The sequence below is a fragment of the Poecile atricapillus genome, chromosome 8 (assembly GCF_030490865.1).
Source record: "Poecile atricapillus isolate bPoeAtr1 chromosome 8, bPoeAtr1.hap1, whole genome shotgun sequence".
NCBI classification, from domain to species: Eukaryota; Metazoa; Chordata; class Aves; order Passeriformes; family Paridae; genus Poecile; species Poecile atricapillus.
Genome location: NC_081256.1, coordinates 16,927,094 through 16,943,602, shown reverse-complemented (window position 1 = coordinate 16,943,602; position 16,509 = coordinate 16,927,094). Strand labels below are relative to the sequence as shown.

Here is a 16,509-nt window from a genome sequence, read left to right as displayed (position 1 = left end):
ACTCATTTGTCTACCAAATTAGAGCAAGGCAGGAGATGAACAGTAATAAAATTCCTGTTTGTTGAAACAAACCTATTCTTGCTCATTTGGAGAAAAAGAAAAGCCTCTCATCTTTGCATGTGTTTGGATTTTGATGTTGCTTGAGCCTGGTCCCTCTCTTTTCTGAAGTCATTGGGATATTTGTATCTTATGCTAGTGGGAGAGAAATCTGTTGGCAGAATTTGCTTTAACACTATAAGGATTTTTCATATTTTTTTAGGGCAGTAGCAAAAATTGGGTTTAACTATTTGTATTCTTCCAAAGAAAGGTTTACTGCTTATTATCTCACAAGCTTTTATCTGGTGCTGAGTCATGGAAGTGAGAGAATGTGTAGGCGTCTTAGCATAAGAGAGAGTAATACTGTCATTTACATTTACAGACAGTTATGCTTTCCAGAAAACTTTTTTTTTTGTGGGTTACAAAAGTGATTAATCTGCTGTTGAAGCTGTCAGAGGAGGTTTTCTGTTTAAGAATTTTTTCAAAGAGAGAAAAATCTGTTTCTACTTATAGGAAATAATAAGGTAGAAATTGAAATAAAAAAATAAAAAAACATACTGAAAGAACAGACAAGAAAATGTTCCCTTTCCTAATTATATTTTTCCCTTTTCTTTTTATGTATCTACCCATCTGTCTATCAGCCTATATATCTATTCTTCTGTCTCATGGAAAAGTCATGTGGACTTTGATACAAAGCTAAATATAGTAGAATTATAGTCAAGTTCAGTATTATCAATTCCAGCTGTTAAAAAATATCACAGGATCAGTTTAAAATCATATTTGTGTTCTCTTTAAAGAAAACTTATTTCAGTTTATTTTCAGTTTTCCATTAGGCTCTTTAGTTTTTATGTTTTAAGCTTTTTCTGCAGTCTTGAGAACTGATTTTTTTTAAATGAAGTCCAGAGCCCTCAATTAAATATTTCTCTCCAGTAGTAGTAGGATAAACTATGTCTTTTCTTTTCCTTCATCCGTATTTTTTTTTAGTTTTTTTCTATTGCTGTAATTTTTTTTTCTAATTGCTCTTAGGTTTTTCTTTTATTATTAAAAAAAGGAATTAATTAGAGCTGAGGCAAATCCTTTCCTCCTTAGGACATATTCTCAGTGGTGAGGACAGTAGTGCCATTGGAAGGCTGAAGAGAGTTTACCAATTGCCAACAAATTTGTGTAGACCATTGACATCAATGGTATTATTAGCTGTGATTCTTGTTTGTTGTACCCATTCCTGAGGACAAACTGGACATGAACTTCCAGCCTGGAAGTTGAGTGGTTTTGTCCGTAATGAAGTCGGCAGCGATGTTTTCAAGTGATCTTCTGGCACAGTAGGGGTGGGAGTATAAAAACTTGCCCTGCTTTCAGCGTAGTTTATCCCATTATGAAGAGGACGATATGCCCAGCAAAATCTCTCTGTTGTGGGTTCCAGGAGCAGACACTGTGGGTGGAGGCAAGGCAGTAAAGTGGGGTGCTGTGCTGGAAGCTGGAGCTGTACAGGTAACCTTGGGGAGAGAGAAGGAGCGCTCATCGTCGTGCCTGAGGACAGCCCGTGGGGCAGAAGGATGTCCCTCCTTGTCCCACCTTGCTGAAAACTTCAATCCAACCCCAAATAGATTTTTGACAAGGGCATGTAGGGAACAGGACAAGGGGGAATGGCTTTAAACTGAAAGAGAGCAGATTTAGATTAAATATAAGGAAGAAATTCTTCCCTAAGTGCGGTGAGGCTCTGGCACAGGTTGCCCAGAGAAGCTGTGGCTGCCTCATCCATGAAATGTTCAAGCCCAGTCTGAATGGGGCTTTGAGCAACCTGGTGCAGTGAAAGGTACCTTGCCCATGGCAGGGGTTTGGAACTGGATGGATGTTCAGGTCCTGTCCAGCCTAAAGCCTTTTATGACTGTATGATCAATGCCACATCTGCTCGCTTGCCTTGGTTTGAATCAGTGTTTTTATCATCTCCCTTATCCCTGCTCAGGTTAAAGTCTCTGCTCTCCTCGTCTCCCATTTCTCACAGCTGCCCTTTCTCCTTCCCCAACCACAGTAGCTTCAACCATGATTCTTTAACCTTCAGCAAAAAATTGTTTGTGCCATGTAAGAGGAATATTGATTTTTACATCACATGGCCCATGAGGTGTCAGAAATCACGTTTTTCCCCGTACGTGTTGGTTATCTCTAGCTTTTAGGAAAAAATTAGCTTTGGGCTCTGTGAGATTTCCTTTTCAGGGTGAATGGGTTCTGCATTTAGATCTTTTCACTGGAAAGCCACGTGCTGCAGATGGACTCCTAAATTAAAGGGGGAAGGGAATTAACCTGGCTTAACCTAAGTTTTGACAATTCCATTGAGAGGCCAATGACTCATTTAGAGAATTCATCGTGTCCACAAGGGTTAGAATGATACTTCTGAAAGCTTATAGAATGTCATTGCTTTGTGTTTCAACAATTGGGTCCTGCAGTGAATTTTTGTGGGTTGTTATGGAAAAAAGATTTATTGATGACTTGTGATGCCAGGATGTTTCCTCTGTGCATAATTTTTTTCTCTTAAAATACAAATACATCATGAACCTCAAAAGAGGAAAAAAAAAAGGAAAAATATGCATTACAAACTAGAAATTAAATGTGATTTAATCCCACGGCAAATTCAGACCTAGACCTGAATTATTCTCACTCCCCTCAAGATCATGTCTGGAGTTTAATTTGACCTGTGACAAACAAGAATTAAAGCCACAAAACTCCATTTTGGATCCAAAATTCCTTGCAGTTTTTGGGCATCCACTGCTGAGTTTTGGAGAGCCTTGAGCCCTTGTTAGAAACATTGTTCAAGCCAAGCTCTCAGATTTAAAATTAATACTCTCCAGTCCCAAAGTTTCTTAGAATTTAGTACTCCTGCTCCAGGGCTAAAAAGTCACTGTTTCAAATTCTGGAGTTAAAAATGTCAAAATCAGTTAGACTACAAGTTGCAGTAGCCATCAGTATGCATTTATACATCCACCAGAAGGAAAGAAGTGAGGAGAGAGGGAGGATGTGTCTGTTTGTTTCGAATTAGCACGCTCGGGTTCAACTCCTGATGCAGGAGGGTTCGTGGCCGGGTGCACAGGTTGGGGTGCACAGCTGGAAGTGCTCTTGCTGGGACAGGCTGAGCTGAGTCCTTGGAGGTGCTGAGGTTTAGTCAGTGCAGGCTGTATTTAAGCTCTATTAGAAGTTTCATTTGCTTTCACTCAGGCTGCAGCAGGATGAATTGCCAAGATCTCCAGCATGTTGAGTTTTTAGCAAAGCTGGACGAGTAGTACCTGGAGGAGGTCAGATTGATAGGATTCATTACTGTTTGCATAGAAACCTCCACTATGTTCCCAGTGGGGAGACAAACCCAGTGAATTCAGAGGCAGTAGAAGGCCAAATCTAGATCTGCAGCGGCCAGCATGTTTGGAGTAAATCTGCTGGAGTCAACAGAGCTTGAGCTGGCACCACTGTCACCAAGATCAGAATCTGGCTCGATATAAAGCACTTTTAAAAAATGTTATTCAAGCACTGAGGGGTATGGAAGAGTATTTTAGTTCAAGGCTGTGACTATGATAACTCAGTCAGCAAGCCATGGAGCAAATGTTTTGGGATGTTTTTTTGATCCAAGAGCAGTGTAAGTGGGAAAAATTACAAATCATAACTTAATTGGGCTCATTAGGTCATTAGTGATGAAGTTTAGGAACTTTTATTTTTTTCTCCCTAAAAGTCACTGGGCAGAAAGGAGTGTGGCAAAGGAGAAAGCCGGTATTGAACTAGAATTTAGTACTTAGCTGTATCAAAAAAGGTTGACATTTTTGGACAAACTATATAACCTAGTCAGCAGTATCAGTCATTGAAAACACAGCTCTTGCATTCCAGTTACGAATGAAGAGAAGGCTTTTGTTTGTTCTTTCATATTTTTTTGTGGGTTTTTTATATTAAAGTTTACAATGGCTATTTGTGGTCTCGTTTCCTCAAGGCATATTTAGGAAAACTGGATTAATTTATAATGCCATTTGCAACAGAACGAAGCCTGGTGAGGCAATGGATTTGACATTCCTTTACACAGGCTTTTTACAGTGATACTGTTATGATTCTAAATTTTTATCAGTAGGTTGAGTAAACACTTTATTTACCATACATTTAATGTAATTATATGTTCTATGAAAAGAGGAAATAGTGATTATTCTGAATTAATACTTGAATTAAAAAAAAATCTTAACTTTCTGTATTGTTTCATACCCGAGTATTTCTGTGGTACAGATGGCTTTTTTGCTTGTACTATAAATTAATGCTCTCTCTTTCACTTTGTCTGACTTGTTATAGTACTGCCCTGGTGTTTTGATTAGAATTGCTGCAGGGGGTTTCTGTGTATCTTGGTGTATGTATTTATATACCTGGAGACTAACTTTAAAAGCTACAGCAGGTGAAAGAAAACCTTTCCAATCAGATATCTCAACATTGTGCTTGGAGTCTGTGAAATTGTGGAAAGATTAAGGTATTTCGGGCACTGGTGATAACCCAGGCAGAAGGATAAATGAGGGAACGTTCCACTCCACTTCCCAGAAGGAGCCATCTGGGAAAACTGTTAAATTTGACCTGTTGTTGGAGCTCATCAGCCTTTTGGAAAGGTGTACACTGAACCTAATAGGAAAATAACTTCTTTGTCACATATGTCTCTCTTTTATGGATTTTTTGGTTTTTTCTTTGTTTTTTCATGGTTTTTTTTGGGTTTTTTTTTTGTTAGACTCTTATTTTTTTGGTGTGGCTGTATAGTTTTTTCCTGCTGCTAACCACTCAACTTATTAACTTGAACCATTTTGTAGCCCATTAAAAATACTGGCAGATGACAGTGGGTTCTGGACCTCAAGTGAACCATAAGAAAGCAGATGTTGTATGAACACAGAACTGTTCACTGATGCTTCTGCTCTTCTGTACTGCTATTTGCACAGGCTTTAAAATGTGGGGAAAAGATGAATGAAAACACATGGTTTTCACAGGAAATAGAAACAATACTAACATTCGAAAATGTTTATGCCCTCTGGTAGGATAATGTTTTAAATCTGGTTTAATAGAGTTCTGGAATTCAAAAAGATAAATAGGTTATAAATGCAATGCAGCAAATAAATGGAATCATAAACAAATAACAAGTAACACAAAGTAAACCAAGTAGTGTCTGTGTGCATATGTATTTCCTATTATTTTATGTGTGCATATGCACACTTTTTTAGTGTTCTCTGGAACTCATAAAGGAAGAAAGCTTGTATACTCTATAAACACTCTAAAACTCCTTCGCAATTTAGTAGGAAATGAGAAGTTTTTATAGTGGTTTTGGACTGTTCTTTGTATCTGTTGTTCAACACACAATAGGAAATGATAACTTTTCCACATAAATTTCAGTAGACTTCTCCAGAAGACTTCATGTATGTGTAATAATTCATGTATGTGTAATGAGTAATGTCACTCACAGGTGCAGACCTCTTCCCTCACTCATGCATCATCCATTATACCTTCTTAACCCACTTTTTGTAATCATGATGCACATCCACAGATAGCGGTATAACCTCAAACCTGCCCATATTTGTCATGCACAGGAATTTCTTTTCCATTACAAATATCAAGTTATGAAAGAAGGCAAAAAAGTCTGTGGGCACTGTAATTATGATACTTTAAGTTTTACTAGCTTAGTAATAGCAAAAGTCATAAAAATACTTTGCTTACCCAAAGGTCTTATTTTTAGGGGGGTGGGGGCTTCCCCATTGTCAGGCTTAGCAATATTTGCCTAAATTAAGCAAGGGAATTTGATCAGCCCATTAGAAGGGTCCAGTTTGGTGAATGGAACTGCTTTGGACATTCCTGCATTGCTAAGATTTGGAGGTGTTCCTTAAGGAGCTCTGTTTCAGTGCTCCATGCATGTGGTGACTTGACTTCACATGGTGCAGTGCTGGTTTTTTTGTGGTCTTTGCTTCTGGGATTGTCCTTGGTAGTTCTGCCTTTTGGTGTGGCCAAAGGGCTGTGGTGCCTTTTTACAGCTCTTTATGGAATTTACTGCTGAGCCCATGTGGCACTGATTAAATCTGTGCAGGGGGCTGCCATTGTATGGTCCTCAGGTCCAGATGGGTGCAAATAATGTCATTTTAGTGATGGGAGTGGGAAATTACAGAAATATCCCAAAACAAATTCAGAAAATGTTTAACTTCTCTTGACTGGCATCTTCTATAACTTTTTGACAGTTAAGTCTCATGCTGATACCTGATATTCTTATAGATAAAGTTGCTACTTCATTTGAAGTGGAATGGCTTAAATAGAAGAGTTTAAATCATAACTAAACCTTTCAATGAATTAAGCTAGAATTATGGACCTTGACTGTCCACCAGCATTAAAAGTATTTAGGTCAATTGTTTGCACATCTTTTAAAACTTCTCTGTGAGTCCTTCTCATAAATACCAGATGATCAGTCATCAGAAAAGGAAAAGCAAATAAAAAAGCTCAGAGTAGTCATTGTAGCGATAGTATTAGGTAAACAAAAAAGTAAATATGAAACTGAGAAGGAAATTCTTCCCTGGCATAACACTGTTGTGTTTTGGAGACCAAACTTTTCAGATGTGTTCAGACTCTTTGGAATTAATGGAGTGTTGCAAAGTGGAAACCCAGATTGCCTAAAACACTTGACACCCACTCTGAAGGCTGAACCAAGGTGTGTCTGTAACTGCACACATCAATTGTGGAAGCCTGCTTTCCATGATAAAATATTGGAGGTCAACTCTTAGCACCTTTTCTTCTGTGCACCATCTCCCATAGTTTTAGGCTAGGCCATCATGAGGAGTACAAAAGAGTTTATGGTCAGAAACATTAACAACTATGTTGACTCCTTTTCCACCTGTGGTAGCAGCTGAAAAACAGATCAAAGCTCAGAAGCAGTCGTGTTCTTGTAACACTTTATGGCATTCACAAGGTATTCTCTTCATTTGAGAACCAGAGATGAACACTTTATTAGATTTCTCCTCTTCTTCTTTTGGTGTAATGCCAGGGAGCAGTCTGTTTGAGTACCTTGATAGCTTCTGGTGATCAAGCCAGCAGACTGAATCCCACATCTGCAAAGTCTGAGTGTGGCTGCTGATCCATGCACAGCCCATACATCCGTGACACTCGCTTGTCAGCTGTAAACTAGAAATGAGAGAATGATGAAAGTGTAAAGAAAAACTTCTTCTGATTATAAACGTGTTTTGGCTGAGGGGTTTAAGGTTTGGACCAGACTTCAAAACTTTGGATTGGGTTCTAAGGACATTTTGACACTTAAAAGAAATCTGTGTTAGCAACTGAGCTGTGTGTGCGGCATAGCAGCAGTGCAGAGTTGTAAAGATGTGTCCTCAGTGTGCTTGGACTGTCTGGACCTTATAAAGAAGGCCAGGGAATGCTGTATTTTGAAAATGCATTATGTATGCTAAATGGGAGCAGTCCATCCACTCAAGATCTCTGGACATGAAGCAACCCAGCTGGAGATCTACCAGAACTCCAGGCATCTGCAAGTCACAAATGAGAGGCCAGATTTCTCTTTTTCACCCAGATGCTATTTCAGACAGAAAAAGGTTCAGACAGGTTCAGGGGAACTTGGCCATACATTATCACTGGCAAAGCAGCTTGTTCAAATACAGAATATGAAGTCAGCAGGAGGTAGAGGTGTGTGCACATCAGGAAACCCCCTAAAATGCCTGTTCACATTTTCAGGTACCTAAAGGCCCACGTTTTAAAGCATTTTATTTTTCTCTGGGGTTATCCTTCCCATACTGAGGGGGAGCTGGGGTTTGCCACCTTAGGCAGAAGGGAGGCTCAGCCCAGATGCTGCTCCTGAAAAAGCAGCAGCTCCAGTTCCAGCAGGAGCCACTGTTCAGCACAGAGGTGGAAGAGGGGGCAGGGGGGCGGGTGACCCATTCATGTCAGCCTCCTTCATACACTAGAAATAAACTTACAGCACAACCTCTTGGTCATGCCTTGGCTACAGGGTGCAGCAGGATCCTGGCAGATTGTCTGAGCTGCTGGCACTCAGAAATCCCTTTGGTGTGCTGCTGTAGCTGAGCTTGAGTGGCAGGGCACTTAATGCAGGGAAAAGGGATCTCTGCTTCTTACAGTCACATCAAAATTACCTCCTTATTGTGGAATTTGTCTCCGCTAGCTTGTGCTGTCTAAATATTCAGTGACTTGTCTTGCCTGTTTTTACACTTCTTTTGCAGTCAGCGGAGTGAAGTAGATTCCCCCAGTGGATGATTCATCTCCCCTGTTTAAGGCTTCAATATTAGAACAGGATAAATGACCCTGTGGATATACATTTCAGAGAGAGAGCTTTAAGCACCTCCAGCTAGCCAAGGTGAATGCCCATCATTGCTGTTAGGAAAAGCCAAGTTAATTTCTCACCGTTTGCTGCTCTTCCCACCCAGGCCTCCAACTTCCACCACCATTGAGTGTTACTTAAAGGATTTCAGGTGGCCTGAGCTGGCCCTGTGTTTCAGCCCAGCTTGTGTCAGTGGACCATGCAGGAGAGGGGCCGAGTTAGGAGCAGAGGTGCTGCAGTGGCCCGTTGAACTGGCAGCCCCCTGAGAGCGCTGCATCCTGGGTTCAGCCCACCGGTAGTTGCCAGGTTTCTGCCTTTCGAGGAAGAAGAGTTTCATTCCTATCCTGGAGTAATTAGTGGCTGAAATGCCCAAAAAAGGCAGCCCCAGCTAGAGCTGTGGTTCTCAACCTCTGCTCTGCAAACCCTGGGGGTCCATGGATCGTTCCTAAGGTAACTAAGAAGAATTCAATGAAAGGTAACTGAAAAACCCATGTTTATTGTCAATAGATTAACTTTCTCCATAAAGGAGCTTGTCTCTGAAAAACATTTGGTGACTGCCGAGCATAAAGGTTGAAAATCACTGAGCTGGAGTAATGTATCTTTATATGTGATAATTTGACAGCTAAAGGGCTAAAGCTATTCAACTGTACCTTTATGAAAAAACGTCTGGAGAATTGAATAGAATGTGATAAACTTTGTATTGGCATTTTTGATTCAGTCTCTGAAACTTGAGTAACTGAAGGGATTTTATAAAAATAATTCTACAAATGTGCAAAGTAAAAGAATGAGGTCCTTTTCATATGGATTCCAGCTGATCATATAGAATCATGCTCATGCTGTAGACTGTGATTATACTCTTTGTAAAATTTAACCCTGACAAATGGTAAAGAATTATAGGTTAATTTTTGTAGAACAACAGATTTCATCCCTAGTACCTATGCAATGACTTTTTAGTTGTAGATGTACATTGAATTTAATTTAAGATCTATGTAAATAATTTCTACAGGACGAAGAATCAAAGGTACTCAGGATTTTGGGTTTCCCCACCAGGGAAGCTTTGAATCCAGACACCCAGCTCTGACAGACATATCCCTTGGACAGTGTGGTTTTATGACAATGCCATAGACTTTTCCTATGATGGCTGGTACAAGAAACTCCTGAAAATATTTATAATCCTCCTCTGCATTTAAGAAGACAAATCTAAGAAGGCAGGATTTGCCAAGAAAAATTATTCCTCTCATGGTAAACTTTTTTAGAAGTGTTTTGGGGTTTTTTTTTCCTCCCACATTTGATTGAGTTTTACTTGATTTTGTCAGTATTAGTTCACCTTTACTTGAACTGCTGGATAATTCATTTGTAGAAGAGGCAGTACATTTAGGTACTTCCATCTGTGTTTAAACAGGGCTCTTGTGCTTTCCCATTAAAAAAAAAAAAGATTTTGTATTATAATGCTTGTGGTAGTTGAGGTTCTGAATTTAACTCCTTCCTACTCTAGTTTCTCTTAACGATTCTGTGTTATCAACACCTGGGGTTTCTAGTTTACTCTCTTTGCAAATATGAATTTGCAAGAAGGGGTTGATGGTAAGTAGCGTGGTTTTAATTTGCACTTGCAAAGTGTGTCAGACAGTTTCATTAGGGCATGGCGAGCAGAGGAAAGCCTGTCTTCCTCTGAAAACAGCCCTCAGAGGATGTCAGAGAGCGTGTTTGGCTGTGATAATCACTTGCAAATGCAGTATGGTTTTGAAATGAGCTGTCCAGGAGCTGCTGGAGAAAGGGATGCCTGTGCTCCTATGAATTCACTCTTTCTCTTTCTCCTTTTTCTTTCTCCTGTTTCTGCTTGTTTTCATGTTTCTGTGCTGTCACTTTGATGTGCTTTTGGATGAGTCTACCTTGTTGTGTTGGTGGAAGTTCTATGGAGTTACTTGGATTAAATATTTGTGACAGTCATCTGTCTTGCTAGACTGTACCCAGTGATACAGATAGCCCCTTCCAGTCTTCTGTTCATTACTCCATCTACCTGGCATCTTTACAGCCTCATCAACCCCTTCTGTCCTCCTAGTGCCTTCCAAACAGCTGTTGAAATCTCTCTTCTAGTGATATCTGAGTACCCTTTTCTCATCCTTCCACACATTCCCATCCTCAGAGCAGGAATCTTGTCCATAGTTGCTTTTAATTTATGAAGTTTTTTCTTAATCCATTAGTAATCTTAAGGTTTAAGCCTGGGATGATATTTGAGTTCATGGCTGGACGGCAGCCACCCTTCTCTCTCTCTCAGGCAAAAGGGCAGAGGATTTATGGTGAGATCTCACCTGTGCCCTTGCACAAGAGCTACAACCAACTTGTGTCCCCACAAATCATCAATGCTCCAGTAGTGTTAAATTCCCTGTAGCCTGTCCCATTTCTCTGCTACACCACATCAGCTAGCATTACACCTCCCCCCCTAAACCCCAGCTTTCATCACACACTTGCCCAGTGCCCTCAGAGGAATTCAGAATGAGTCACGCAGGGCGCCTCTGGGGACTCCTACTGATGCAAACTTCCTCCTCCTCAAGGCAGCCTGTGGTTTGATGCCACAATGCAGCCGGTACTTGTTAGCTCAGGCCTTCACTGTGGAGTTGATAGCAAAGTTTGGGCTCTGCCCCCCCAAATTGCCACTTTCCTTCACTAGAATCTAGTGCAGGAGGGGATACTCCCAGTTCATCCTCTCTGTAGTGTGAAACATGGGAGCTGCTCAGTGCCAGTACACAGATTTGTGAGAGTTTGGGGTTTTTTTGGAGGAAGGGTTTATCATTCACTCGTAAGGTGTATTCCAGTCCAGGCAGGAGATTGGCATCAGCCCATTAAGTGAAGTGTTATATGGATGTTTATATGTAAGATTAAAGTCCCCCAGTTCTTGAGATAGGATCAGAAGAGCTTTAGTAGTGTCTGTCATGACCTGCTTCCAGAGTCTGCATTCAGAAATACAGAATATGGTGAACAGGGCTCACTTTTGTTGTTCTGGTTTGGTCTTTCCCCCTCCCCCAGACAGGCCATTGTCTTTATAACATTATCTACCTTCTACCTCTTCACATGGAAAAGAAAAATGCTTTTCTGGTGGTAATTACACAGTGCTGCATTGTGAACCTTTCATCCCATTACAGTAAGTGGACAAACTACTATAATTTACAAGAATGAAATAGGTGAGGAAATGGGAAAGTTTCTGGCACTCCCAGGCATAAATGCCAACCTGACATGGGAGAACAATTCTGACAGAAAACAAGTTTTCTTGCTAGCAGTGAGTGCTGGTTCAGTTGTGTTCTGATGCAGGGATGGAGGAGTGCCAGCTTCTCTTCAGGTGTTTCAGAGGTAGAAGAATCGGGCAGTATTAATGGAGGGCTACAGACCCTTAACCTGTCTCTGCCCTTGCAGTTCAACTGAGACACGCTTCAGCTCTTCCTTGCTCTCAGTTTCAAAATCTCTTCAGTCTGTCTATGTGCTGCCTTGTCATGGATCTGTTAGCAAGGTCAGGGTGTGAATACATTGAGATGTTTTCCCTCCAGCAGAAGTTTGCTGCCTTACTACTATTCCCCACTTCTGAATACACACCTTTTGCACCTCTCAGAACTGACTGCTGCTCTTATTTGCCTGGGGTTTTTTGCTGATTTATAGTGTTTCCTTGTGGGAGGTTTGCCCTGAAGGTGTGATTGCAGGAGTAGGGTCTTTACCAGTGCATCAGCAAAAAAGTATTTGCACATTACCAGGGAAGAGATGCGAGTTGGGTGGTAGAGTTTCCTTATCCCTTGGGTAGACTTGCTTGTAGGCTGTGCACTAGAAGCTGAGTGGCTTGCACTTATCTTCTTTTTCTTTGTATGAGGTGGTTACCAAATGTTGGGGGACACAGCCTCCTTGTACAGAGGATGAGTTTCTCCCACACCATGCAGAGGATGAGTTTGAAACCCTTGGAGGCTCAGGGTGGCTGAAGTTCCCCCAGCCCCCTCTGGGTGGTTTGGCAGCAATTAATTGCCGCCACCTGCTGACCAGGCACAGGATTTCTCTGGCCCCAGTACAGCATGTGCATGTCCCCAAGAGTCCTCACCATGCCCTCCCCAGCAAGAGGGTGGTGGAGCAGTAGGTGGAGGTCAGGGTGCCTGCATAAAGCAGGAGTACTTGGGGACAAATACAAGGTTGGTCATTTAAAGGTGGTACATGCCTTGGAGTGCATATAAGTATGGCTGAAGGCTGAGCTGGTCTGCCTTTGGGCTGCTGTGAACTTGACAATTATCAAACAGATCATGGGTGAGATCAAGCCTGTTACAGGAGGTTTGAATGAGATATAACTTCATATAACTATGGTGTTAAGTGCTGTCAAACTGCATGTCTTCACTTTAATGCACTTCTCTGTAGAAGGCATAAAATTCAGGTACTCTTATAGAATAAAGGAAAATAGAGAAGCAAGAAATTTTACCGAATCCTGAACTCTAGAGATTCAAGTTTGCTCTTCTCTGATTTAGTGAAAAGACATAAGGAGTCTTTGTCAGTGTTCTTCAGAAACTATTTCACATTGTTAGCTCTTTAACAAAGATGTCTTTTCACACTGGTATTTTTGAACATTTAATTGCAAGGTAAGCCAGATAAACAAGTACATTAGACTGAAGGATGTACGATGCCTATTAGACGGCGTCACTGCACCAAAGCTTCATTCCCTGCCCAAATTGCAGGAAGCGACAGCATTTGCTGTGATCCTCTTCTCTGGCTGCCCCAGCATTGCTGTGCCTGGGGCAGTGGTGCAGGGTGACATGGCTGCCATGGTAGGAGCTGACTTCTGAAGCTCTTGGAAATCCTGACCCGCTTTCTGTCCTTTAATGAAGCAGGTGTAGCATTTAACTTTTCTGGGGTCACTCCAGGTTTTCAACCAGCACAGCCAGGGTAGGAACAACTCAGTGACTTGCTTTGATCGGAGTTCATTCTTACAGCCTGGGACCTGCTTGCAGGCTACCCCAATCTTCTGCCTCCTGCACAGTTAAAGGAGCTCCTGTATTGGGGCAGAACCCTACTAGTGCTCTAGGGACCCAAGGGATTTCATGTCTCCATAGAGACTATAATCTTATTTTCTTTCTCTCTCAAAACGGCCTCATTTTCACAGGAACGCATGGGGTTTTCCCTAATTATCCTCTAGTGAGTCTCCCTTTTATTTTCTTTTTTGCATGTATCATTTTTTAATTTGTTTGTTTGTTTGGAGGCGGAGGAGAAGCCTCCAAGGAGAGATGAAATGCCATGCATGGCAGTTCTGCCTGGCTGCTGTGGTGCCGTCCCTGTTCTGTCAGAGCAGGGGAAGGTTGCTGTTACCATCCTATAACGCATTGCCCTAAGTTATTTCTGCTTTCCTAAGCAGTTTGAACTGCTGCACAGATATTTCTGTAAACCCCCATTTCCACCCCAGTGCCCGAGTGACCCCTCCTGCTGACCCTGTGTCTCTCTCCTTGCTCTCCAGGGCTCTGGGACCTCAAGCAGCTCTGCTGCCACCACCCCATCCGTGTCCACTCCTGTCACTGGCCACAAGCGGATGATCATCCCCAACCAGCCTCCCCTCACCGCCACCAAGAAGTCCACTGCCAAGGGCCCGGGGCAGCCAGCGCCCATCCCGGTCACTCCCGTGGGCACCCTGAAGCCGCAGCCGGTGCCGGCCTCCTATGCCACGGCCTCCACGCCGAGCCGCCCGGCCTTCAATGTGCAGGTGAGGACGGCGCAGCCCAGCCCTCACTACCAGCCGCCCAGCCCGCAGCCCGGCCACTATGGCAGCCTGGGGCCCGGCCAGCCCTATGCCACCGCGCCGTCCCGCCAGCCCGCCGCCCCTCAGTACGGAGCGCCACAGCCCCACGGGCCCAACTACGGCTACGGCCCTCCGCCCGGCCGGCCCGCCGAGCCCGCCTACGGGTACGCGCCTCCGCAGGGCCGCTACCAGGACCCCTACTACGGGGGGTACGGCGGCAGGAACGGCTCCGAAGCGCCCTACATGCCACAGAGCTCCTGGAAGGCCGAGCCGGCGTACCCTGCGAGTAATGCCATGGGCCAGGCTCCCCCTGGGCTCTACCAGCCACCGGGCACGAAGAAGACCTACATCACCGACCCGGTGCTGGCCCCGCAGGTGCCCACCCTGCAGCAGAAGGTAAGAGATGCCAGTGGTCACTGGCATTCCTGGGAGACAATGCCACATGGCTGAACGTGGCCTGGGACACTCCCTGGATGCTGATGGGGGTTAAGGCGGTGCTATCAGAGTTGTGGGGCAGGTCTCCCTACATATGGCTTCTTAAAATCTGGAAATAGGGAACTGTCATCTGGTTTGAAAAGAGCCTCTGCAGGGGCTTAGAAAAACCATCAACCTCCAATGGTGAGATGGTGTTACATGTGGAAGCATGATGTCAGCCCATGGGAGGGAGGGAAGGGAGGCTTTGTCCCTGTGACGTGCTGTTGCCCAAGGAGCTCTCTGGCTATGCCTCCATAAGGCGTTGCTGAACTGGAGCATTTATTCTGGGCACTCCCAAGATGAAGTGAGAGGTTGGATATGAGCTGCTTCATGAGCTTGTGGACATCTCTGGTTCAACAGTTTATCCTCCCTGTCCTCAGGCAGATGGGAGGCACACGAGAGGCTGGTTTTGATTGTGGTTCAGAGTGATTGCAGAGGTTGTCCTCTGGTGTGTCACTGTTCAAAGATCACTTATCACTGAAACCACATGGAATTGAGTGCCCACAGAGCTTGGCTCTGGTTTTCCTCTCCAACGTTGGTACATCAGGTGGCCCCCATCCACTTCAACAAGTGCCTGGACCTCACAAAGTGAAGTCAGTTTGAAACAGAAGGTTAAAGTTGGTCTGCCTGGTTTCTCTGCCCAAGCTGATCCTGCCTAGATTTTGTTATTTCTGGTGGTGGCCGTCTCTGTTGTGGCTCTGGGAGGACAGAGGTGTTTTAGCTTTGTGGGGCCCTTGTTATGTATGATGAGCTGAGGTTCCACAAAGGATGGGGCAGGGAGATAATGACGGTACTGCTGCCCAGACCCACCTTGGCGTATCTGAGCATATCCGTGCTCTTGAGTTTGTAGGTGCTCACAGAGAAAGGGGAAAAAGCTTCTGATACATAACAGAAAGCCTGTCCCCTTATCATTTCCTTCTCTAACAGCACACAGATGGTCTTCCCTGAATTCCAGGTTTCCTGGCAGTGGGAACTTTGAAAGACAAAGATGTTTCTCACAGTTTAGAGGGCAAGAAATTACAGAAGTCCTTGAAATATTATCTACTAGCAGCTAAGAAACTGCTTTTTCTCTTTTCTTCCCCTTTATTAACAAGAAGCTTTGAAGCAGGGAGAGAAGCAATAAACTCTCAGCTCTGCAGGTACTTGGTACAGAGCTTAAACTGAAAAGTAGTGAAAGACACAAAATTTGCACATAGCCTTAACTGGTGTAAATTGTTGTGGTTCCAGTGGAGTCACTGAGGAAATGCTGAGGTACAGCAGATCCATATTTAGACTTTTATAGATACAAGTAGGTTTATATATATAAAAAATTTTAAAACTGTGGTTCAGTCAGCATCTCTATGGAAACGCAAATCATCTCGAACCACAAACAGCACAAGCCTGTTAGTCTCATTTGCATTACAAAGCTGGAAGGACAGTTTAATTTAGCTCAAGTTTGGGGTTTCATGTATGCCTATATATATTTATATATCCATGTTGGTGTGTGTGCACGTGGCATTTACAAATTCACATGCAAAAATACTTCATAAGTATCTCTGTAAAAAATAATTTCAGTTCTTCTGCAGAACAGACTATCATCTGCTTGATGATAAATCCCTCCAGAAACTTTCTTTCTCTTCCAACCTGCTGAATAGCTGTTTTCTTACCTATTTCAGTTTTGAGTCTACACTTGTCTTCTGTAACATATTGGTGGCAGGCATTGCCTTTAAAGCATTGTTGTCCAGCCTTACCACATGCTGTTCTCTTCCTTTGCAGAATAACTCATTCATAAAATCAACTTTGGGAATTATTTTATTTGAAAGGGGGAAAAAAAGCCTGTGTTAGAGCCAAATATCTGTTAGGGAGAGTTGTCACTGTAGTTTGATTTGGCTATCATGTGGATTTTAATGTCTTTTCCTACACACACACACACACACACATAATTCTGCATTTGCTT

At 42.9% G+C, this 16,509-nt stretch overlaps 1 protein-coding gene across 21 annotated transcripts in view; it reads left to right on the top strand.

Annotated features, from left to right (window-relative positions):
• LPP (LIM domain containing preferred translocation partner in lipoma) overlaps positions 1-16,509 on the top strand; it is a 315,569-nt gene that overhangs the window by 187,229 nt on the left and 111,831 nt on the right. For all 21 annotated transcript variants that reach the window (XM_058844348.1, XM_058844351.1, XM_058844340.1 and 18 more), the window contains one exon: positions 13,821-14,495. In XM_058844348.1, the coding sequence (XP_058700331.1) occupies positions 13,821-14,495 (675 nt within the window). The remainder of the gene's footprint in view (positions 1-13,820; positions 14,496-16,509) is intronic.